Raw genomic sequence first — 25,754 nt, 5'->3', positions numbered from 1 at the left:
CTTTCATAAATACAAACTAACAGATTTTCCAACTGAGCTGTTTATGAATGCTAACATTCTAACTCTTCAAAGCAGAGCCACATTAACTGACAAGCAGATGAAAGTAGCTACTTCGAGGTGCATTACTTACGATACAACAAGGTTAACAAGTTATAAGCATTCACAAACACTCACCGAGCAACCATTTCGTACAGACTGCTTCAAATTTTCGTATTTTCCACGAGTAAGCGATCGGAATAGCCTAGATCGATCAGTTCTTAACAGTCCATAAAGTGATAGCTTTGTGTCATTGCTTGTGACTCATTAATAAGAAACATCATTACAAACACGATATCATTATTATTTTTATTTGCTTGGAGGTTTGTCTGCGAAAAGGTCTTCTTTTTTTTCAGAATGTATAAATAATGTGTATATGTGTATTCGTAAACACCTTCTTCCTTCTCGCGTTTAATTATACTGTTATCCAAAGCACTAAAAGTTGCTGTTAACACAAACATGTTGTCAAAGCTGGCTCATTCCATTGTTTCAAGTACTTGGCAATCTTTTATGTGCCCTTCTTCCAGTATTCCAGTACGTGATTAGCAGTACCTGTAAGTAAATGGATAATACTTACCGAGATTATAATAACGTCGCAGCCATTATGTCTTGGTGGATATAAATGTTGGATTTTGTACTCCTTTCGCGAATAAAGGACGCCGTTCTTTTTGTCGCCATAAAAACGATACAATCAGAAATGGACCCACTAACCGGTTACTTTTGTACCACCGAGATGTTTCGAGAAACACGCAGCATTCGCAGCGAGAGGGAAAGTGTTTATTTAGCTGTTTAAACTTTACATTTCACGCCAGGGGACATCTGGGGGTGAGAAATAGAACAGAATTAGGAGTTATTTGTGGGCAGTGTTTTTCTAATCACAGCTGTTGAGAAAGGAGCCTTCATACAAGTGTTTTCAGAGGAATTTCTACATATTGTATAGTTACTCCACAAAGAACTGAAGAGAGAAATGGAGCGTACAAGGGCGTTTCCTAACACGAAGTAGTAAGGGATGTCCCCTGTCCGCGCTCAAGCGTGACTCAAGGCAGCAGCTCGAACTTTATCCGAAGCTGGTCATTATCTACGTACCCGTAACGGATGAGATGTTGGAGTATAAAGCAAGGAGCAGTGTAAAACGACTCGTTCCTTGATGTTTTTGGCTTTTGATGACGTTGGTCAGATGGAAATGACTCCTCTAGCCACACGCGCTCTTCTATACCTCTCGAATGAATTACGCTCATCCGGATCTTGTGCTTGAAAGGCCACTGGACATCATCGTCCATATCGCCCTTCTGCAGGGTGTACTTGAAGTGCAGCTGTACACGCATCCCCCAACAAACGATCCTGACTCCAGGAGACATACAGTAGCCGCGAAGGTACATCTTCTCGCTGTCGTAGTCAGCCATGCCATCCCTCACCGCCTTGTCTTGAAGCGACTTCACTCCTTTTACGAAAAAATAGCAGGGCGTCTCATGTAGTGCACCTTCTCCACGCACATTGGTATCGGGCTGCAATGACTTTTGAACGCTGTCCTTCAATTGAGCCTTGACTTGTTCAATGCTAGCTGCAATCTGCGACAAGACGTCTCGAGTTCCGCTCAATTTATCGTTCACTGTTTTTTCTACCATTTTTATAGTTTTCAAACAAGTGCTAACTGTATCGCTGCATGTCGCAAAACATTGTTTGAGTTCAGCGTGGGACGACGTTATTTTCTCGTGGTTCTGCACTTTTAAAGATATTAGTTCTTGACGCAGTGTCTCCTTTAGTGTGTTCATGCCATGAGAGATATCGCTTAATCGGACCCCATGCGTGCTGATATCAGCAGCCATCGGCCTCAGATACGCTGTGGTTTCAGCCGCTTGCCTTTCGAAGGCTGCTCTAAAAGAAGTCCACGACGCTGCCTCCTCCGAGTGAGCCGGTGGAACTTGGCTTTCGGACGCGAGAGCTGTCGAAGTGTTGCAAGAGGCCGACCGCAGGTGCTCGCACACATCCCTGCAAAGAACGCTGGCCGAGCACCTGGGACAACGGACGGAGTGGTATTCACATTCCAGCTGGAAATGCCGGACGATCCGTGAAGCAGCTGTCCCGTACTGGCAGCCACTCCCTTCATTCCAACACTTCACCTGCAAGGATACAAAATAAGGCACTTGGAGAGATGGTGAGGCTATCTGGCGAGGGACGTTTTTGTGAAATTCTGTGGGTGTAGCGAATAGGAAATGAGTTTCGATATTATGCGCTTTTTTGCGGGCCTCAGAAATGAAACGGTAAACGCGAGAGATATCTTGAAAAAAAAATCAAGTCTATTTCTACTGCATAAAGAAGATGAATCGTTCACGTTGCTCAGTATGTTATATCAAATCATGAATAAAAACAGAATTCTGTACGAGAGATAAAATTATTTGCCTAACGATTCGTCGAACGTCTTTAAAAGAATGGGGCTCTGATTGTGAACTGACACAGCATGTTGGAAGAATGTCTGTAACATGTCACCGAGCAGCCTTGCAACAGGTGGAAGACCGCTCTCTTTAGTTCCTCGAAAAAGTTAGCGTGATTTATAGAAGTTTAGTTTTTTTTTGTTTTGCACGAACCATTTAGATGTCAACGTATACAGCGTAAGAAGACAAATCGTTTGGTGCCACCTCGCCCTACGTCAAATAGTTTGGTCGTAAGGAACGTCTGAAGTGCAAGAAGTTATGGCTGTAGAGGACAAGGACCGTCGGAACGAATCCCTTTAATATGCTAAGAAAGCTTTGATTCCACTAGAAATTTTATGCTCCTTAACCCGCTGAATCGATTGATACCACTCCGAATATTCTACGACAATTAGGTGGTTCACAATCTGTGTACAAATCATACCACTCAGTGGTCCAATTTGGCTGTTTGCACACTCGGGTATTTACCGGTAAGCGAATATAGAGTAGTACACATAGCTTCCACGTGGCGTCACTTAGCCCCCATCAAGCGCTTGCGGCCATGCTGCCGAATCACGAATTATTTTCTTATGTTTCGGGTACGATGCCTACTCCACAGAGGCATGAAACATTCAGTGCAGGCTACTGGTCTGAACTTATTCGTTCGGCGCGCGTACGCTACGCAGACGAAGTGAAAATATTCGCACTTTTCAGCGCCTATAGGTGGCGCGGCGGCACCAGCGTCATGGAGAACGGAGCGGTGATGGAGGTGCCACACTCTTAGAAAAAAGGGGTGAATAGGGGGCGAGAGGTTAGTCTTTTTGGGGACTAACTGACCTGCCACTGGCAATCGTCCTTTTCGGGACTAACTGCAAAGGGTGTAACTGTTGGTCCCCTTCGAAAGGGTGCAACCGTTAGTCCCCGGGAGCAGACATTTAATGAAAAAATGTAAACGACGCGTGATTTCCAGCCTAATTTATAGTGGGATAGTTTCCGACAGAACTTCACACATATAACAACGATAAAGGAAACAGAAATAAACATACATGAAAACACCAGGATTCGAACCGACAACCTTTGGATTATGAGCCGAGCGCGGATATGACTACGCCACCACAGAGGACAGTCCACGGTAGAAAATAAAAGCCTTGTATGCGAAACACACACACGGTCTGTCCGTACCGCTCAAATTGTTATCACAGTGTGGTGGTTTTGGTGTCATATGCTTTTGAAAAAACTTGCGGTAAGCTTTCATGCGCACGCACAACGGTCTAAATCACGTTCTGGCCAAAAAAGAAGTGCTGAACTGTGTATACATTACGGCCGGTACTTCACAACCACAACAGTGGTTTTCTTTTTGTTTCTTTTTTTGCGTATAAGGTGGTCTTCTTCCTTGCAATTGGCAGCTGCACATTACAGCCTGTTGAAAACAAAGGTAGAAGGCGATGGTTCACTTCGTTTTTTGTTACTGGCGGAGAGCGGTGACAGGGAATCGACTGCTAAGTGTCGCCGATACTTACACAGCATCACATAAGCTCGTAAACAACGGCAACGGTATGAAACTACGTGTACTTGCTCAACCGTAACTTTTACAACTCACATTTGACACGTATTGAAGTTCGTAGTAATTGTTTATGCACTTGCACAGCTGCTAGCCGTTTCGGTGGCACGAAGCCTATTTCTCACGGAAAAGGGTATCCGCCTCGTCACAGGCAGCGGCAGCGCTCTCACTGGCCTTAGACGACATCCATGCGCTTCAAAAATCGAGTACTATTGCAGTCAGGGTCTTCTCGCGCAATTTTCGCGTGCTGCTGTGCTGCGATTCGCCTCCCGTTAGTCTCTTTCTCGGCAGTTAGTCCGTCGAGTTTGCGCACGGCGCGCATTTTTGGCAAGGAGTGTGCCGTGTGCAAATTTAGGGACTAAAGAGCCCTTTTTAGGACTAAAGTTGTCTTTACTCCCCCCTGGGCCGGTTTTTTTCTGAGAGTGCACGGAAGCGCTCGCGTATGAAGGAGCATGCAGCTCTCGGCCTTGTTGTGTTTGTCGGAACGGTTATGTCGCTCGCTAAACCAACGCAGAGGTGCGTCGTAGAGGATGAGACACCTTTTAATGCCAGCCATATGATCCACTAACCGCTTGAAACCATACAACGAAAAGAAAGGCAGGAGACGAAATAAGCCCTTCAAGCGCCTCTTTTCGGTCCTCTGTTGCATTACTTTGCGCTGCAACTTTTTAGCATGAAACGCTAAGTAACTGGCTTCAATGTACCGTAATTTCAGGTATGCAATCCGCGGGCTGTAATGCCCAAAAGCTGAAATTTCGCGCTTTGCGCACTAACTATAGGCGCGGACAGTACAGTATCTTTCAATATCGGCGGATATGCAATGACATTCTGTACGCTTACTTTATTAGAATGTTATCGTTCTGGAGTGTTTGCAGATAAATTTTATGCGCCTGTCGCACACGTTGCTCCTCTGGGCTACATGTATTGGACGCAGACAGTCTAGTGAACAATTTTTTTTTCAGAAGAAATTGAGCCCTGCTGACAGGTGTGAACTGCATATTGTAAATTACAGTAATCCGTCAATTCCGCCACTAATGTATTGCTTTAACCTCGCCCTAACTACAGAACCCGTGAACACGACAACGAGCGGAAAATACAGAACGTTTCGCAAAACATTACTGTGCACAGCGGTCCGCTACATTTAGATGTTTTATGAGCACCACGGTCAAAACATTAACAGTCAACATTCAAACCACACCTTTAAAACACGTATAGGTAAACTCTCTAACCGGCCTGTGCTTTTTTTTTATTCTTGACGCCATGTGGCGAGAGTACTCTGTAATCTGCAGCGGCGACACGGTGCCGGCTTTCAGCCGTGGTCGCAGAGGGTTAAGATCCTTGATTGAAGTCATAAAACTTCGGACCGAGGAGCGCCCTAACCACTCACGCTGTGGCGCCCAACTCACCAAGATAACGCAAGAACAAATCTTTCTAGACGGGCTCACAGTACACGACCACTAATTTTGGATCAGTCACTTTATTCCCGATCCACAGCAGGAAGCTACAAAGTGATTTCAATTTTTTGTACCTAGAGGAACTGTGCAGGCTCAATTCATGTCACGCTGCACGATTTATGCCCTGGGGGACACTGCACAAATGATTGCATCGCACTTTTCGCGTCGGCACATCCACTGCGCGAAGCGTAGCTGCTTGCACTGCGAACGCTGATCACCGGGCGAGCGCTTCGGAAAATAACCGCGTGGGGGCGCCACCGTTGCTGAAAAGTGCGAATAGGTCCGTACACGCTGCGACCGGGAGTCGACGGGACGATGGGCGTTGATGTGCTCCCTGAAGTGGCGCAGGAAGATATCGTGTGCCGGCTTTGTAATGTTGGAGGAAATGAAAGCCTTCTAATCAATGGAGGCACAGAATGATTTCTACAGCAGGTGGGTGAGAAGCCCGTCTGCGATGCGCCTACGAGACGAAAAGGTCGGCTTCGGCACGCCGCTTTTTCTGCCGTCATTGCTCTCTGCGGTCGTGGCGATCCGAACCGGCTTGCCTAGTGCTGTAGCTAGGATGCAGCGACGCGGCACCCAGTCTGGGTTTGTGTTGTGGGACTAATCGGATGGCGTCATCCAAAACAGCAACATTCACTTCAGGGTGTGGCCATTGCTTCCCATGTTTTCGCAAACATTTAGGTGATGACACAAGCCTCTTACCTGCCACAAAGTGCACTCCGCACGCAAGTAAATTTGGGTTGTCGGGCTCCAATTCGTCGCGCCTATTGCGAGCCAGCCACAGGTCGCGCAGATTCCTAGTGAGTCATGGAGCGCTCGCACTTGCATGCCTACGATTATCTTACACGAAAGCGAAAGAAGTTCGTGTTAATCGGGTTCTTTCACCTGGAGCTGTCGCTATGGTCGGAGCAGCCAAGGGTGGCACACAAACCATACTGAATCTACGGATGGACGAGAACCAACACGTTGCGAGCTAACAAATAGGCAGCGGTAAGCTAGAGGTGGTCTGGCGGTGGTTCGGCAGCATGGCCGACTCGCAACCGACGGCGATCGGATGTAACGTCGGTGCAAGCTATGTATATTCAAACGGTAACCACTATGGCTGCCATATTTACACAATCACTTTGTGCTGCGTACTCATACGGCCTTAAGTAAAGCGACTACTGGAGATAACGCTCTAAAATACGAAGGCCTGTCCCCAATAACGCTGGCTACGCCCGCTTCCAGCACGGCATTCTAGGGTGCATCGAGGACCTGCAGGACGGCTTCACAGCGGCGGCGTTATGTCCCCGTGCTAGTACCGCACGCGAACTTTGAAAACAAGATGGGCTTTTTCAGTACAAGAACAAGACATGCGGGTTTGTACACAGTGGGAAGGTAGAAACGGACAGATGTCGGCTTCGCGCGACTTAAACGGAAGGCTTTCCGCCGTCTGTGTATCCACGTGCCAACCAAGGAAGCACTGAACGCAGCCAGCTGTGCGAGGTAAGTGAAGAGCGCGTACGCCCACATGGTTGTGATGCAATATGATAAAGTAATACAAAGTCTAGTAACTAGCTTCTTCTCTCCGTGGAAAGCGAAATCAGTAAAAAGAGAATGTTTTTCTGAACGGTCGTTGTAGTATTTCTTGCCCGAATTTAAACAGTCGATAAAGTAAGATTTAGATTGGACAGATTAAGAAATTACGCTCTTCTTGATGCGCACTGTCAACGTTCTAGGCACGGCCTTAGCCAAAGTCAGAAGGCTGTTCTTCAGTAATTATCGAAATGCCCTCAGTTTACGACGGAGGTTTAAACGGCCTCTGGTTTTTTTGCTTCGGGGCTCACCAATGCACCCCGCATATCAACTCCAGCTCTTGAAAGAAGCGAAGTGCGAGGAGAAATACGCCTTTTAAGTGGAACAATGTCACGCAGAGCGCTTCGAAACGGCCTAACAGGGAGCAAAAATGCTTGCTAGCTCCAATTTTGAAGGTTGTGGCGGCCTCATTATTGTACGGTTACCATCAATATCTAACGTAAAATTCCGCTGACAAAGGACATGCGCAACGGTAGGAATATTTTACAGGGCTCTTTTTTGGCATAACACTTTTGCACTGCCCTCCGATGGATGCGATATGTGTAGACATGCGAGGAATACTCTGCGCGGCAAACGAAACGAAATAAAATTTAAAAAAAACAGGTAGCTACTCCTTTTACATGCTCGCTTACCTGTCTTCTCAGCAGATCGTCACCGGATGTGTCTATGAGGGAGACGTCATCCTCCTCGAAGTGGTTGCTGTCCAGAGGACACTCGTTCGAGCCATCCTGGCCGCACTGGTCGTAGCAAGACCCGCACAGCACGTGCATGCAGGGGAGCCACGCGGTCTTCTTTCGCACCAGTCCGCATGCGCTGCACACTCGGTTGGCTGGAAAAGGCTTGAGGAAGGTCAGGGGCCTCCAGTCAAGCTCCGGGGCGAACCCAACCAGCGTATACTGCCGGCTTGCGCAAGGCATTGCTAACACTGTACGACGTCCGCTGTGGCGGTCTCACAAAGAACTGCTTTTTCCGCACCCTGAAAATGTGGCCTAATCTTGCTCCTAGCTGTCGTCAAGGTCACAGTCACGACTGCATGAGCTGACTCACGTCCGCTGAGTAAAGACAGACAGAAGTGCCGACGCGCCGCAATGGGTGAGGCTCGCACGATCTTTGCTACGCGATGCCCAGCAGCTTGTGCCCGGCCAAAGAAAATGCTAGCGGGCGCTCAGCTTAGCGCTGTACTCTCTCCCTCTTCTCCCCTCCGCTCGTCGAAGAGGCTTTCAGCACGCTTTACCTCACCATATACTCCTTGCAAAAATAGCTAGGATGCCTCAATTCCTCCCCCCTCTCCGCCGCTTCGTGAAGGGTGTTGCTTTTCTTTGAAAGGGACAATGTCGCTGTCGCCTCCCCGGGGAAGGCCACCATATTCGAACCAGCGCCTTGGCGAGGAGGAACCGCCGCTACGCAGGTGCTTCTCGCTTTTTCACTAACTTCCCGGCTAGGGTGCCTCGATGCGCGCGCGTCCTCTCTAGGGTGAAGTCACCCTTTGGGAGGGCGAGTGCGGCCTCGTCGGCCGTGACAGCCATCGGCGGCCACTTTCATGCCCTTTCTCGCGGCGGAGCGGCGGCCGTAACACGTGCGTTCGCTTTGTCGCCTTTTCTCTTTGTGCTGACCGGGCGCACATCGAAAAATGCCGGGTTGTTTGCACCACCACCTCCAAGAAGTGTTGCTGGGAAATGAGGGGTACGATTTTTTTCTTACCAGCAGACTCTTACAGGATTGTCTCGAGAACCTCTTTCCGGTGGTTCTACTGAGAAAACCTGTGCCCAGTGCGTATGACATGAAATGCGCTCTGAGGCTTGTGAGCGTGAGCCAGTTTTTATTTACCCCACGGACGACGGGCTACGATCTCGATGACCGCGAATATCTGGTAGACCTTCTCTCCCAGGCAAAGAAAGAAAGAACAGAAGTGGAACCTGATGAGATAAATGAGATGGCGTGATGCACATGCTCAAAATCTACGAGGAGTACTTTGTTGGAATAAACTCATGGTGCACAGGCAAACTAGTGGCAATGAAGTCACCTCTCCGCTCACTTACAGCATACCTAGGAAAGGTCTCCTGCATGCAAGCATACCGACCGCGCTTGAAGCTCTGCGCAAGCCATGACGAAGAAATCCGGAAAACGCTGACCGACAGGTACGCAAGATTGAGACGGCGCGTCTTCTTCCGACACCTTCAGAAAGCTCGTCTCAACGGTCACGCAAGCAAGACGTGTGCAGGAGTTAATTTAACCTAAGCTGCTATCGACACTGAAGTACACCCATGCTGCTAGCATTAGCAGAGTTACTATTTTTACACCTAATAAGTGTCCTAAATTGCATTCTTTGTTTTGCATTGACTCCAGGTTTTGAAGACAAGGATGATTGTGCAGACATGCCTTCAAAGTACCCTGAAATATTTTTTTTCAGGGCAAATAAAAATTTTTCATGGTTATAAACACTATTAATGATTGTTTGGATTCAAGTAACTTCTGATCGCGGCAATAAATTGTTACTTTGTCTTTAAAACACTGTCTTCGGTGTGCATTGAAGTATACTAATGCAGTCGACACTCATTTTTTTTTAAGAAAGTTAGGCTTTATTGGTCCCAAAAAATATACAAAACAACATAAATGTACAGACGAGGGTCCCAAAGTCAAAGACTGCACCGGGACCCTCGATAAATCATTAGTACAAGAAATCGTTACAGCATAGTTTGGGGAATAAATACAAAATATAGAAAATATAAAATCAATACTTCACAAAAACAAGGTCAAAAATCACAATAACGCAGGTAATATAACACATCAGCAAAAAGAGAATAACACATCAGCATTCCAATAAAAATACTTTAAGTTTGTTGTTGAATTCAGGCAAGGAAATTGATGTTTTTAGATTGGGTGGCAATGTGTTCCAAATTGAAATGGCTTGAAAAGACGACGTCGATTTACCATAATTGGTATGGACTTTTGGGAGTAGAAAATTGTTCCTTGCTGCAAATCTGGTAGGGTTGTGATTGATGGGCTGATTGGGGTCTACAAACTGAAAATGTAGGGTGCCATGTAGTAATCTAAAGAACATGATTGCAAGGTGATACTGGAAAAGCTGGTAGACTGGTAAAATACTGTGCTCCTGTAATAAAGAAAGAGCATTAGATGAGAAAGGGCTACGGGTAATAATGCGGATGGCCTGGTTTTGTAAGTGTTGCAGAGACGATAAATGACCTATCGATGACACCAAAATGTCGATTCCATTCGAGTATAAACGGATGTATTTTCACTGCGACTAATAACTTTCCTCATTATGTGACCAATATACAGTGGTCCCGCCAAGTTCGAATGGCCGACTACAAGCGTATAAAAATACATGGAGATATCTGGGGTTTTCAGTGCACATGCAAAAATGCAATGCATGCATGCGCGACCCAGGTACTGCGATATTTGGTTCGTGTACGTGTGGCGAATGCGCTGGATTTTATTTCTTAGGAAAAGGTACGTAAAGCACATTAATCTTTTTTTTTTCTACAAAAAACTGTCATTCTAGTATTGGGGTTGACAATACATGTGAATAAGGCAATTGGAGCGTTCTTATTTAGTTACACAATTGAGTGATTGAATGCAATCTACCTGCTTATGGTATTGCTGTTATTATTAACTTATTTTAATCCTGCAGTTAGGTTCCTATAGTGCGCACTATGAACTCTTTCCAATCTAGCACCCGAGTCGTCGTGTGCGAGGAGAAACGACCGTCCAAATCTTAAAATATTTGGACAGTTGTCCCTTACAAGCCTATTCTGTTTACACTTCATTACAAGAGGCGTGAAACGCAGTTGTGTTTTCTTTTGGTCCCGAAGACAAGCGCGCTCTTGCAGCGGCAAGTGCCCAAAGCCTGTTGGCGCCATACCTCGGCACCATGAGCGGTGGCTCACTCACACTCACACTCATGACCACTCGCACTCACTACTACTCACACACACTCACACACATGTTCATTCACACTCACAACCACTCACTCACACTCGCACTCATGACCACTCACACTCACAACCACTCACTCAAACTCGCACTCATGACCACTCGCACTCACAACCACTCACTCGCACTCACACTCATCATCACTCACACTCACAACCCCTCACTCACACTCATGACCACTCGCACTCACAACCACTCACACGCACTCACACTCATGTCCACTCACACTCACAGCCACTCACTCACACTCGCACTCATGACAACTCACACTCACAACCACTCACTCGCACTCATGTCCACTCACACTAACAACCACTCACTCGCACTCACAACCACTCACTCACACTCATTTCCACTCACACTCATACTTATGTCCGCTCACTCGCATTTACGTTCAGTGTACTGTTTCCTTGTTTGCTGACAACGGAGGGGATGAGAGATTTACTGTCGCGGCGACTGCCCTCGTAGCTCCCCTAACATTATCCTGAGTCGCAAAGATGTGGTGAGCTGCCCAGGCTTTGTCGGGCTATTTAGCCAATTTGCACAGTTTCGATGCTCGAAGAGAGTAGTCACTCATCACGCATATTCCATGCTCCGAATGCTACGCACCTGTGCTCCTGCGCTTGCTGCTGAGACGATGATTGCCTGTACAGCGTCAGCAACTGAGATGCTTAGACAAGTTTTTGAACAGTGTCCATAGGCGTGCGCAGGGTTCTCCATGAGAATGAGCCAAGTTTCAGCGCAGTGGCCCCCCCCCCCTCCTCTCCGCCCACCAACCACCTCTCACCTAGGCCCCTGCCGCCAAAACGGAGAGCAAATATGAGGACTGATTATAAAACATTTATTTCCATGTGATGGAATTGCTAAATATACAGCATATTATAGAGGTGTAGTTTTTTATTTTAATCTGTAACATCGGCAGAGGAATATAGGGTATAGAGAGGATAAGCGGCTGGTTTTTTTGACGCTCAAAATGTGAACAAGTGAGGGGAAAGATTCACAGTATTGCCAGCGTCTCCACAAGAGGTCTTGTCTCCACCCAGACGAAGGACAGTCCTCTTTTTGAAACGTTCGAAAACACCCTGAGGCTTTCCCTCCCTTGTTCACCACGTGAGTACCGGCAGAGGAAGGCAGTCACTGCGTCGCTGAAGCATTGGTGTAGCATCGCGCTTCCGGAGTGATTTCCGTTCTCTCTAGACCACAGAAACTATGACAGATTTGTTTTTTGGTTACTGTCACAGCAAAAAAGAAACTGAAAAGATTGCCTCCAAAATGACCTGGCAAGTAAACAGTTCTTGGAACGCAACGTCAGAGGTCTTTGGCCGTTAAAAAACCTGCTTGGCGGTAGCACTGCACTGTAAACAATGACCGAAAAGGTACGACAGATTAAATGTATGGGGCAGACTTGGACATTAGGGGGGAAGGAGAGGGGGGGGGGCGCACCTCCTTCCCTTGTGCGTGTGCCTATGACGGTGTGCAAGTAATAATAATGAGTTTGCCTTGACAATATTCTTGGATGGTGTCTAATTACCAAGATTTGGTCTTCCTTGACAATGACGTGTCCGTGACTCTGCATCAACTCATTGGAGTCAAGTGACGATTATGAATACTTTTCGCGGCATGGAAAATGGAGCGTGTTTTTCAAAAGATCGAGTGATTTCCTCACGCAAAGGAAAATGGCTGGAATGGGTCGCAAGTAGAGAATTTCCCCGCGTAATAACGATGCTAGGGGAGGTTGCCATTATCAATCCATTTACAAAACCTACTAAGCTTACTATGTGTGACCGATCTGGGTACTGTGCATGTCTGCAGGCAGTACGTTTTCTGTATTGCCCATAATCCCTGTCTGAAGGAAGTTTTACAAACCAACGCGGTGTTTTTGAGGCCAGTGCATGCGGAGACCACATGCGCATCCACGTGGTAATAGGGGGTGCTTACTTTGCACCCGATTATTCTCCAACGTCGTTCTCAGAAGAATGCATATGCAGCTAACTTGTTAGCCAATTTGAGCCAATCTGAAACGATATGACTTTACTGGGAAAAAGCGCTATCCAGAAGTTCTTGGTGGAAATCATAGTATCTGCTTCAAATGATGCCTCATGCTGTCCAGATATCAGTTAGGGTAAGATTGCTGAAATCGGTGCGTGCCAACAGAAGTTAATCCCCTTGCTGTACACGAAAAGTGAACAAAATCGCATTTCACGAGCTCATTTCGGTTTCACTCGCCAAATGCCGAAGATTAGGCGGCACAAATGAGAACCAAGCCTCGCATACATGCAGCGGAAGCTTTTATGCGTTGTTGACTTGTTAGGAGAAAGTAAGTGATGCCAACCAAGTAAAATACAGAAAAAAAAACAGAAAAAAACAGGACGTTTCGGGACCGGCTCGGCCCCTTCTTTACGGTATGGCTACGGGCGAGCGCAGCTTGGCTTTTTAAGCCCCTGCGTGGAGGACCTCCGGGTCAATGGCCGCAGCCCATGGACGTAGGATGAGGGGAGTGTCCCCAGGGAACGATTAACATTCTCTCGTGTTTGCTGAATGTGCCACGACTCGAGTAGAAGCCTCCTGCGTGGGTTAGCTTCCGTTTCCAATACAATGGTGCTGTCGAAGTCAATTGGATGGTCACACCCTTCGCAGTGTTCGGCCACGGCGCTGCGTTGACGATTCATGTGACGGACGTCCGCTTTGTGTTGGCTCATCCTTTCCGCGAAGTTCTTCGTTTCCCCTATGTACGACGCCGGGCAGACGGAACACGGAATTTTGTTCACGATGCCCTGGGCCTTTTCTCTGGGCTGCCGGTTTTTTGCGCGGGGGAGAAGGCGACCGATAGAGCTGGTCAGTTTGTGCGTTGCCAGCACCCCTTCTGCCAGCCCCCCAACCAGACAGACTTCTGTCGAATGTTTTCTTTTGAGTTGTTGACTTGCCAGGGCAGCCCCCACCTGCTCATATTGCCAACGGCGTAGTTCTGCTTACATGACGCTGACGGGAGCCTATTCATGACCAAAGAAAAAACTTTTTTTTTGGACTCCGGGGAGAGCGTGGGGGAGCTTAATTTTCAACTCTTTCCTGTTCTGCGAGCACATTCCAGAGTCGAATATGTCGGCACCCTTCGAACTGTTTGTGAAAAGCTCCTGGCCCCCCTTCCGCCCGCCGCCCTCAGTTTTCTGTTCTCTTCTGGTCACATTTTTGGCTGTGGCGTCGTATGTTTTTTTCTTCAGTGCCTTAGCAGCACTCGCTTGCACGATACTTTTAAGCGAAACGAAAACTGTCGCCCTAGCTTGATTCTTATTAACATTCAGTCGCGTGTACTGCTTTTCTTCTGTAGTTTTTTTTTTCTCGAGTGAAACGGTGACAATACTCAGACACATTCTATTTTATATCCCTTTCCCGAGTACATAAAAATTAATTTCGAACTGTACGTCCAACCAATCAAAAAAGGCCCGGCAATTTGGTTGCCACCTCATATCCACTACCGAAAATCGCCGCAACGTTTCATCACAGTTGGGTTTCCCTCTCAATCTTGTAGAGGTAAATTACGTTGATGATGATTATTGAAGGGTGCTTGACGTCTTGCAGATTCGATATTGCTCGATCACGTTGCCAGAGGACACTTCTGGAGAGGTTAACTTTTTATTACCAATTAATAAAACAAAGAAAGATGCAAGCAAGGAGAAAACTTGTTTACATTTGACTGACCAGTAGCTTTACGGGACGAAACCAGCCCTCGGTCCCGCCCAAACACTTGATTTTAAACCCTATGACCTTGCCGTCGGTGGAGACAGTAACCAATCAGGTAACTCCACAAACATCAACCCTAATAAATCATTGGGGAAAGGAAAACGTCGCCAATCAACAACTGTAAAAGGACAACACAGCCAATCAGTGATTTTGGAAAGAAGATAACTCTCACCTCCACAAACACTGCACAAATATGTACATTTTCCACCATCAAGATTTCGGAGGTTTCTCCCTTCGTCCCGCGAGCTTCGCAAACATTCTCAATTTCCCACGTTGCAGGTTGTTTCAACCTCTGGTAAAAACTCAGGTTCGGGGAAAGTCACCTCAAGGCCCATCTGTTCAGTACCGTCACTTACAAACTGTCTTCAAGCCTGTAGCTAGAGTGGCAATGTCCTGTTGACCGCGCCTCAAGTTGTCAACGCGTGCTGCCATGGACATGGGACAAAAGCTACAAGGATCCGCCTTTCCACAAGAACGTGCACAGTGGGATGCGGCCTGACATATGTTCCCGGAGGGTGTTTGACCTTTCCCTTATTCTCAGAATCCGTCGCTATCCCGCTCCCCTTATACCGCTGGGCAGCCAGTGTGACTCATCCCCCTCCCTGCAGTTGTGCGGAGGGCAGAAAAAAAAACTCAATCGACATTCCTTCATCGCGAACCCGGACGCGACAAACAATGCACAGGACCGCGAACTTCACTACCACCATCAGCACGAAACAATAATTTCTGGCGCAAATTAAAACATAAAATATTGCCGTTTTGGATATCTCCTTGGGCGTCAAAGACATTACCATGCCTGATGCTATGCATACAAAAAAAAAATTATAAAAGCCACATGCTTGATTTCCAACGCTGGGCTCTTTAAAGTACATGATAGAAACAAGAATCCTCTGGCGTTACCGAAAAGCGCACTTGGTTTTCGCGTCGTTTCCGGGCTTGAGCCGGGTTTGTGCAGTTCAAGACCTGGGATAAAGGAGGTCGGGTTACCGCATGGGTCAGAGCCTATGAACAAATTACGGCCAGAGGAGAGCTCTGCAATGCGCACACCTGGGCAAAGAAAAAAAAAAACCTAAGTCCACTGCAGCACCCGAGGTCCCAACTTACGGTAGTTATTGCCGAGCAGCGGACAGTCGTTGTTTCAGCAGTAAGCATTGTGACTCATATGTATACGAGATCGAGCCATGCGGGGAGCGTGGCAAGAGACATATATCTATATTTTCAGTACTGGCAATGCGAAATTCGATAAAGGGTCTCAAAATACTTGTAGCGGCTCACTGCATCCGCGAAGGGCCTGCGCCCTTGCCAACGGTGAACTACAAAAGCAACGAAAGATTGCCGTTCCCGTGCCAGCGGAATCCTTTCCTTCGGTTGTCCAAAGACACCTGCATGATGCCTTATGCTGCCTCGAGCGCCTTCAGTAGTGAATATTTGCTTCCCGCAGCTGTCAACATGAAAATAGCTAAGCGGGTATCAGCGTCACGAAACATGGGCGACCGACTTCGCTGTCGCTTCCACCCACCACTCACATCCACTCATTGCCACTCACAACCACTCATTGTCACTCATATCCACTCACAACCACTCATTGCCACTCACGCCTACTCACATCCACTCATCAATCATACCCAGTCACCTCTACTCACGCTCACATCCACTCAATTGCATTCGCACTCATGTCCACTCACACTCACGTCCACTCACACTCACACTTATGACCACCCCCACTCACATCCACTCACTCGCACTCACACTCACGACCATTCACTCACACTCACATTCATGACAACCCACACTCATATCCACTCATATCCACTCACTCGCACTCACACTCACGTCCACTCGCTCTCACGACCACTCACTCGCACTCACACTCAGACCACCCACACTCACGACCACTCACTCACACTCACAGACGTGAGTGTGAGTGTGAGTGAGGCGATATGAGTGCACTCATGAGTGAGTGTGCCGACCTATGGTTTGGTGGCGCACGCCCCGCGCCTTTGAAGTGGGCATGGCGATGGCGGCCGCCGTAGCAGACGACACAGTTGTCTTCACCCTCAACGGAGCGTCGCGCATCGAGGCACCCTATTCCCGGCCACTACGTCACCCCTCGCGGCGTACACAGATCTGGTTAACAAACAGCATGAATTCATGGGCGTCCGGAAGGAGATGGGGGGGGGGGGGGGGGTGGCCGTGCGGAATTTGCCTATTTTTTATGACTGTCTCCAATGCTTTTATCAGCGCTTCCTTGCTTCTTGGGCCAAGTTCATTAATCAGCTTAATTGGAATTTCGTCTATCCCAGCAGATGTGGTTTTAGGAATATTTGCTTCAGCCTTTTTCCAGTTAAGACTAGTCAGTTCTAAGCTGTTCTCTATTTTGCTGTCCTGTGTTGCCCCCTCACTTGGGGAGATTACCCCATTGTCGTTGTTAAAAGACGCAGCCATAAATGACGTAATGTAGTTCACAGCATCGTCTCCCTCTAAATATTTTCCCTCAGCATCTTTAATCTGTTCCTGCTTTCTTTGACTTGTTTTTCCCAACCAGCTTATATGGTTCCAGAATTTTCTTGGCCGCCCTTTATATGCCTTACGAACTTCAGCCAGCCATTTATCAGAGGACTGCTTTATTTTAGCCTGGACTAGGACCTGAACTTGCTCTTTCTTTTGTCGATAAGATTCCCATTTTCCGCCTACTTCCTCTTCAGATAACTGCGCCCTCTTTGCTTCTCTGTGTTCCCTTGAAGCCGCCCGTCGTTGTTCGACGGCCTCCTTAATTTCCATATTCCACCTTCCTCTTTCCTCTCCAGCGGTTTACTCCTTTCACTTCTTTCATTGTTGTAGCGATGAGTAGTGCTAACTGATTATAATCCCACTTTTCCATGGGGCGTTTCTTGATTACTTCTTCTATATCGCCTGCTATTAGCGCTATTTGTTCATCGTTGAATTTTTGCGTTGCCTTTTTTACTTAGCTGCATTTCTCTTTCGACTAGGGCTCCCAACTGTAGACTAATACGTTTATGATCACTTCCTAGGCTGTACTTCCCCTCTTCGTGTATTTGTTGTTGTTGTTGTTGTTGTTTATGGGGTTTAACGTCCCAAAGCGACTGAGGCTATGAGAGACGCCGTAGTGAAGGGCTCCGGAAATTTCGACCACCTGGGGTTCTTTAACGTGCACTGACATCGCACAGTACACGGGCCTCTAGAATTTCTCCTCCAAAGAAATTCCAGCCGCCCCGGCCGGGATCGAACCCGCGTCTTTTGGGACAGCAGCCGAGCACCGTAGCCACTGAGCCACCGCGGCGGCTCTTCGTGTATTTCCATTATTGCGAGCTTGCTATAGAGGCCCTCGACATTAGACAGTAGCCAATGGTTGTCTGCCTGTTACGGGATTCCCACGTGATTTCTCCCTCACATTTAGTTTCTCTATTGACAATAACTAGGTTGTGCCGCTCACAGAAGTCTAGCATTAACTTCCCGTTGCAATCTGTGTATCCATCCTGATCCTCGATGTGGCCATTCATGTCTCCAAGCAGAATAATATCGACACCGCCTCCAAACTGCTTTATATCGTCATTGACACACTTAGCTATATCCTTGTTTTCTTGCCTGCATTTGTCCCCGGTCCCTAAATAAACTACCCCTAGCCATGTCCTTTTGCCAGCAATTGTACCTGATACCCAGAGATGTTCTTTGCAAGTTGATTTTATTCTTTGCCAATTTGTTCCTTGATGTATCAGCATACCTACTCCTCCTCCCTTTTTCTCCATTGTTGTTCTGTTGCACCCTTCCCAGATATAGCCATCGATTAAAGGTGGATCTTCTAGATCCCTCAGATGTGTCTCGCATAGAGCGTACACACCTACTTCTTCGTCCTTTACCTGCTGTTCTATTTCTAGCCATTTCGCTCTCTTTCTACTCCCTTGCATGTTTACGTAACTGATTCCGGCGTTAAATTTCTTTTTCGTAGTTTTCTTTCTCCTTCTAGTAGCCAATTTGTTGGGCTCACCCGCCATTGTTACATTTACTACTTCGCTTCTACCTACCCGTGCGTCCTGAGCCACCGTGGACCCCCTAAAAAAAGCTACCGCTCGGCCTCCCAGGCGCCAGCCTATCTCTTCTATCCTTCCACTGAAATGGATGCCATCTTTTCCAAAGCCTCTGCCCAAGCCTGCTCTGTGCACTTCCTTGTTTATGTCTACCACCTCAAAACCTTTCTCGAGGCTTAACTGCATTATCTCTCGATTAAGATTCACAACGTCGTTAGCAACCTCTCTATTCCTTCCTTGTACTCCGGCACTGTACACACCACGATCTGCGCTTGCTGTGCTATCGCCCTTATACCGTCAACTCCCTCTGCTAATCTTTTCCCTACTTGTGCGGCGTCACCATTCAGGACATCATTTAGCCCCGCCGCTACCACTACCAAGTTACGCTTTGCAACATTCTCTGAAAGTTTACTTTTTGTCTTTCTCAGAACATCGTCCATTGTCCTTACTGGAAACACCCCGACTGCTACCCGCCTATCACCCTTTACACGGTCAAGAATAGCTCTTTTGCAGTGCCTCATGTTTGAGTCACCAGCGATAAGCACTAGCGTTCTTTGCCTCTCCCTCCTAACTTCCGGATCTTGCTGGCTCTTATCAGGGACTGACCTCATGCAGTCATGGGTAGAAGGTAATCGGATACTCGGGAAACTTCGGAATGGGTTCCGGGGGGGGGGGGGGGGGGGGGGGGGTACGCGCTTAGATGATAGCCTATTCGTGCTTACCCAATGCATAGAAGTAGCTAAGGCGGAAAACAGACCTCTGTATTTAGCCTTTGTGGACATATAATTCATTTATATAATCCATTTAGCATTCAGCGCTTGCACGGCTCCGCCAATGCATTCAGCAAATCGTTTCTTCCTTGCGCGATCGAATTTTGGAATAACTTACCCGAAAACATTGTCGTTGAAACTAATCCTTCCAACTTTAGACAGCTACTCATCGACCATTTCCAAGAAAAATAAAACTTTCCATGTATCAGCTGCGATGTGCTACAAAATGATCGCTTTATTGGACGCGTTGTTTTACTGTGGTGTGTATTTCTGTCTGTTTTTTTCACATTGTTTTTGATTGACTACCTTAATGTATTTACTATTTTGCTTATTTCTTACACTGTCTTTGATTGACTTCATATTTTGTTTACTGTTTTACTTTGTGTAGCTTTCTTTCTAGTTTTTATTTTTTTTCCTCTCTTCTTGTTCTTTTTTTTGCCTTTTCTTATGTATGACCGTCGGACACTTGTATCCCCAACCCCCCTTATCTAATGTCCCCACGGGACCCTTAAGGGTTAATAAATGATGATGATGATGATGATGATAAGCGGTGCATACGATAACGTGGACAGGGAACTCCTGTGGAGCATGTTAAAAGATTTAGGTATCAGTCATGAGGTAATTGATTTTCTACAGGAAATCTACCAAGACAATAAAGTTGAAATTACATGGGAAGAGAAAAAAGTACCACAACTGTGGGGGTGCACAAAGGATTAAGGCAAGGTTGTCCTCTATCACCGCTGCTGTTCATGCTTTATGTAGTAAATATGGAAAGAAGGCAGAAGGAAGTAGTCTAGGTTATAATCTATCGCACAGATTAGGCGGAAATGTAGTTGATCAGCAACTCCCGGGTTTTATGTATGTGGACGATATTGTACTTATAGCAGATAGCCAGGAAGAATTACAAACTTTGGTTAATTGTTGTGGAGACGAAGGAGACGCTCCAGGATTCAATTTTAGCGGAACTAAGTAAGGTGTGATGATTTTCAACGATACAACTGATCAGGTGCTTACAATACAACGCCACGAAATACCAAAAGTGGCCTAATACAAATACCTCGGGATATGGATAAACGAAGGGCAGATATACACGGAAAAGCATGAACAGTCTCATAGGACAAAAGGACGAAGAGATGCCGGGATAATGAAACATAGGGCATTATCGCTTTTTGGCGGATCCCCCAGGCAGGTGGATCCGGCGGGCGGATGGAAAGTTGGTCAACTTCAACTTTCGGGCGGATGAGCGGATCCGCCTGGCAACCGGATTGCAGCGATTGGCTGCTTTTTACGTGACGTCTGCCTGCGCTTCTGCCGGGGAAAGATGGCCGTCCGTCGACTGCGCTAGGGAGCGAGTCATAGGTCGTGGCTGTAGTGGTGGCAGCTATGCCGCGAAGCATATTATATTGGCCACATATTGATATTACAAGTGTTCAGAGAGACTGCGAACTTCCCCAGCGTGCAGCAGCGGTCAGCGACAGTTTCCCGAGTTGAATTGTGTAATCATCGACGCTGATGGAGTTGACAGAGCGCTTCTTCAAATCGACGCAAGACCTACGCGTTGGCGGTGTCACCGGCTAGATTTTGACGCGCGGCGTCCGGTGAAACCGGAGCCGGCGGCTGAAGCGAGCCAATAGCAGCGCAGAAAGCCCGCTCTTCCGGTCCTCTGCCTGCCGCTGCCAACATGGCCGCCATGGCCGTCGAGCTACGCAGTGTTTTTGGCACGGAAATATTGTTGTCGTGAAAATAAACGCTTCACCAGACTTGAAATACCACTTTTTTAGGAGAACACGGCCGACTCTTGTGGCGGAGTGCCTGCGCTCCCTCCCTGAAGCGAATGTGTCGAAGAAAACCGCAGCCGCTGGTGTCCGCGGCTGAGCGGGCGTCCAAAGGTACGCGACGGCATGCATTCGAGCACGCAAATCTTTATAGATACTTAAGCGCGCGTGCTAAAATTTGTACAATGGTGTCGAAGTGAAACTTTCCTGATTTTAACAGAATGGTTGATCGCATTTGCTTTCGCGTCGAGGGATACGCGGCGGCGCGCCGCCGCTTCAACGCTCCATGTATGTCCAGCCGTGCGTCGCGCCGCCGCGACATTTTCTTCCGCGCGAATGTCGTCGAAAAAAACGTCGCTTGTATCCCGCATGGAGCGAACAGACGCTGCGAATTTCATGCGGCGCGGCGGAAAGCCGACGCGATGTCGCCGTGCTGCACCACATACGGCGAAAAACAGGTAACGCCGCCAGACCGATTTCCCTAATTAAATCGAATTAACGTCCGGCTCCCGCCTTTTTTTTTGTAATTCTCCCCGTACGGTCGGCGGAGTCGACCAACGCGTGGAGTGCCTTTCACCCAATCCCGTGGCGGCTTGTCGCTCTGCCATCGGCGGAGTAATACGGAGTAATCCGTCGAAGCAAATAGTCCGCGTGTATTTTTATTTCTACGGGATTATTTTGGGGCTATATTATCTGCGAATGAAACTATTTATTCATGGAAACATAAAAAACAAAATAAAGCGAAAGCAATGCCTCCACGGAGCTGGCTTAAAGGCACTCCACGCGTTGGTCCACTCCGCCCACCGTACAAAAAATAAAGGCGGGAGCCGGACGTTAATTCGATTTAATTAGGGAAATCGGCCACACAGGGCAATAAGTCGAGGTTTCTAGGAATGCTCGGAACGGGTAGATCGAGTTTCCGCGGCAAAAAGACGAGTTCAGATTCCTCTTCAGTGCACCTTTAAGCACAAAACACGTCAACTTCAAGTTGCAGTATAGAGATGCCAGAAACGACAAAAGCCATCACTGCTTTTCTGTTTTTCTTTGGCATTCTCCGGCGTAACTTCATATTGGCCTTTTCCAAATTTCTGTTACCTGTCAATGCCTCAGTTTCTTTTTCTTTTAATGCACACTGGCAGTGATATGGGCGTACTTAGCTGAACATGTTGATAGTCAGCAATTAATATCACTCTAAAATTCAGCATATGTTAAGTGATATGAGCATCAGTTAACAGTTAGCAATACTCACATTTGCTTACTACCTTGGGAACTGGCCACCGTTGCATTCAGCCATTCTACAGTTTATTGATGAGTGAAAATAACTTTAGACATTGCTTTAAGGCTGTATCAGAGAACATATGCATATATACCTGTCACATACTTAAACGGCTAATCTCCAATTTCATTTTATTGCACATCATAGTTCCCTTATTGGAAATCCAATTTTACAAATTCTGCTTGAGATATTAGTGTTTGCTCGAGATAACCAGATAATATGGCCATCCTACCCTGTTTCCCTGGCTATAGAAGTATTCTTTCTCAGCCTAAGCTGGGAGCCGTGGCCATGTAAACAAGGGCGTCCGCAGAATTTTTTGCACGGGGGGGGGGGGCCCATTGGTTGTTGGCGCCGGAGGGGGGGGGGGGTTATGTTCGTAGCAAAAAGGCACTATTTGCGGAGTAAATTTATTTATTTATATATAAATAAAATAAATAAGTAAAATACACAATGAAAGAAAAATTACAAACAGCAAATTAAAGCGTGGCTAGGAGAGATACATTGGAGTTTATCAACAAAGAAACAATTAAAATTAATAAAAAATGCAAAAAGATACTATCACTTCGTGGAGAAGAGTGCTCAGTCTTGCTGCATACGGGTTCTTGACTCACCCGGATTGATTACCAGCACACAGCACAATATGTTCACAAACACGCAACGACAGTCACTCAGTCAGTCTTCCTTGAACAGCAACTGTAGACGCCTCGGATTTTTCAGGGCGAATTGCGTGATGACACGGGTGATAAATTCATTTCTGTGCTTCATTACACGCTCTCGGTGCACACTCATCATACAAAGTTTGTCGTTTGTCATCGTTGAGCGTAGCCACGTTTTGCCGCCGCGGTGGCTCAGTGGCTATGGTGCTCGGCTGCTGACCCGAAAGACGCTTGTTCGGTCCCGGCCGCGGCGGCTGGAATTTCTTTGGAGGAGAAATTCTAGTGGCCCGTGTACTGTGCGATGTCAGTGCACGTTAAAGAACCCCAGGTGGTCGAAATTTCCGGAGCCCTTCACTACGGCGTCTCTCATAGCCTCAGTCGCTTTGGGACGTTAAACTCCATAAAATAAACCAAACCTAGCCACGTTTTCACTCTCCTCGTACTGAAGGAGCGTTCGACCGTACAGGTAGTAACTGGCAAAGCCAGAGCCACCTCAATGGCTTTTGCAACACCAGGGAAGAATGTCTTGGCCTGATGTAGAAGCTCGCAGTAAGTTATTTCTGATGGGTCCCCAGTTTTGTTGCACCACATCTCGTACCAAGAGATGGCCTCTTCCTTGAAGTTGTCGATGCCGTAAAAGCACTGGAGTTCTCCGGCGAGAACAGCGAACTCAACACGGCTCAAGTGCTTCATTTTTGATGGATGCAGCTGGAGAAGTTTGAAGCTCCTCTCACTGCTTTCAGAAAAGCGACGAACTAAAGAAGCAGTGAAGGAGTCCAAGTACGGCACATACATTGCCACACGGTAGTATTCCTCCGGCGACTGAATCCCGTAGTTGTCTCGGTGGGCCTGACGAGAGACTTGTCTTGGTACAGCTATCACGACATTTAAGTGATTGGCTGCCTCCTTTGCTCCATTCATGATGTTAGAGAACTCCTCTACAGCGTTTGTCCGGTGGCCGCGAAAAATACGTTGCAGCTCAGTGATGTGGTCATGCACAGAATGGAAGTCCATGGATACACCTTGCAGAACGTTCGTAACTGGTTCGAGCCGAGCGCTGTACTTCGCTACAATATGCAAGCAGACGATGAAAGATGAGCTTGTTGTTGCGCAGTAGAGGATGTGAGCTCGTTGTCTAGTTGCAGCATTCGAGCATGATTCCGTGGACGCGAGCTCCTCGAGTGCTTCGACTATGGCCACGTAATGCTGAGAGAAGATCCTAATAGACTTGTATTTTGCAGACCATCTTGTCTCACACAGCATCGGAATGTTGGGCACCAATTTTCTCCGGAGCACGCTCTCGCGGAAGAAGTTTGTGGTTTGTTTGATTATCCCAATTGTGTTTCGTATTTTAGATACGTCGTTCAAATCGTTGATGACGAGATTTAGTTTGTGACTTGCACAGTGGAAAAATAGTGCCTTCGGGAACTATTTTTGTATAATTTTGTTCATTCCAGCTTCTTTTCCAGCCATTGTAGAGCATCCATCGTACCCCTGTCCAACGAGGTTCGAAAGAATCAGCCCGACATTCGTGAAAAGCTTCAAGATTGGCGCGGCGATGCAAGCGGAGTTTAATGGCTCCAGCTCTACAAATCCCAAAAACTGCTCTCGAACGCACACTTCGGCTCCCGCCTTGTCAATAAAGCGAACGCCTATAGACATCTGCTCTTTTCCTGAAATATCTGCAGTTTCGTCAGCAAGAACGGAAAAAGCAAACGCTTTGTTAGCTTCGGTAACTATCTGCTCTCTCAGGATGTCGCCACAGATTGTGATGATCTCGTTCTGGACGTGGACAGAAGTGTACTTGGCATTGCCAGCAGAAGAAGCGAAGTGCTCCTGAAGTAGAGTATCTCCAGCTTCTACACGAAAGTCAAGCAGATCATTGAAGACTCCACTATCGGACTGCTTGCCGCGAATTGGCAAGTCATGCGTCGCGCAAAAGACAATGGTGAAAACTATTGGAAATAGTTCCTCACGGTTCCTTTCAACTTGCGCGTGCAGTGCTCTGTTCAGCTGCTGTACGACGGGTAGCTGCTTGCCTTTCATCACATCCATAAAGTTCTGTGAGGCCGTCATTGCCTCCTGGTGCCATTGGGATTTTACGTGATCCCTGCACGCCTCGTGCATTTTTCTGTAGTTACTGAAAGCGCGCACGATAAAACTTCCTTGAGTACCCCGGTGAACACGTGGAGGAAAAATGAAGCAAAAACGACAAATAGCGCCTTTCGCTGTCGCTGAGTACGCAAGCCAGGGGGCGTAATCTCCCAGCCATTGATGTCGAAAAGGCCTCTTTCCAGGTGTTACATCCTTCTTAAAAATCGTAACATTTGGCGACCATGGCTTAGTAGGAAGACGTAACTTCAAAAAGTCCGGTATGCCAGTGAGTTAATTTAGCTTTGCCTAGAAACTCTCCTAAGTCATATTCTTGAGGCAAGTTATTTGTTTTCTTGATGTTGTCTCCGGACTTCGATCCCAAGAAAGGAGAAAGGGAATCGTCTCGGC

The 25,754-nt window shown here is 47.2% G+C and overlaps 1 protein-coding gene across 1 annotated transcript; it reads right to left on the bottom strand.

The window, feature by feature from the left end:
* Positions 1 to 791: 791 nt before the first annotated feature.
* LOC149327216 (TNF receptor-associated factor 6-like) lies at positions 792 to 8,088 on the bottom strand. The gene is made up of 2 exons (XM_089562736.1): positions 7,670 to 8,088; positions 792 to 2,156 (listed from the first exon to the last, which is right to left on the bottom strand). The coding sequence occupies exons 1-2, from the start codon at positions 7,952 to 7,954 to the stop codon at positions 1,074 to 1,076; spliced, it is 1,368 nt and encodes a 455-aa protein (XP_089418862.1). The 5' UTR covers positions 7,955 to 8,088; the 3' UTR covers positions 792 to 1,073.
* Between the last annotated feature and the right edge of the window lie 17,666 nt (positions 8,089 to 25,754).

This window comes from Amblyomma mixtum, chromosome 10 (genome assembly GCF_055824585.1).
Source record: "Amblyomma mixtum isolate Tamu chromosome 10, ASM5582458v1, whole genome shotgun sequence".
In the NCBI taxonomy this organism is placed as follows: Eukaryota; Metazoa; Arthropoda; class Arachnida; order Ixodida; family Ixodidae; genus Amblyomma; species Amblyomma mixtum.
Note: the sequence above shows the minus strand (reverse complement) of the source record. Positions and strands in the feature narration are given on the sequence as shown.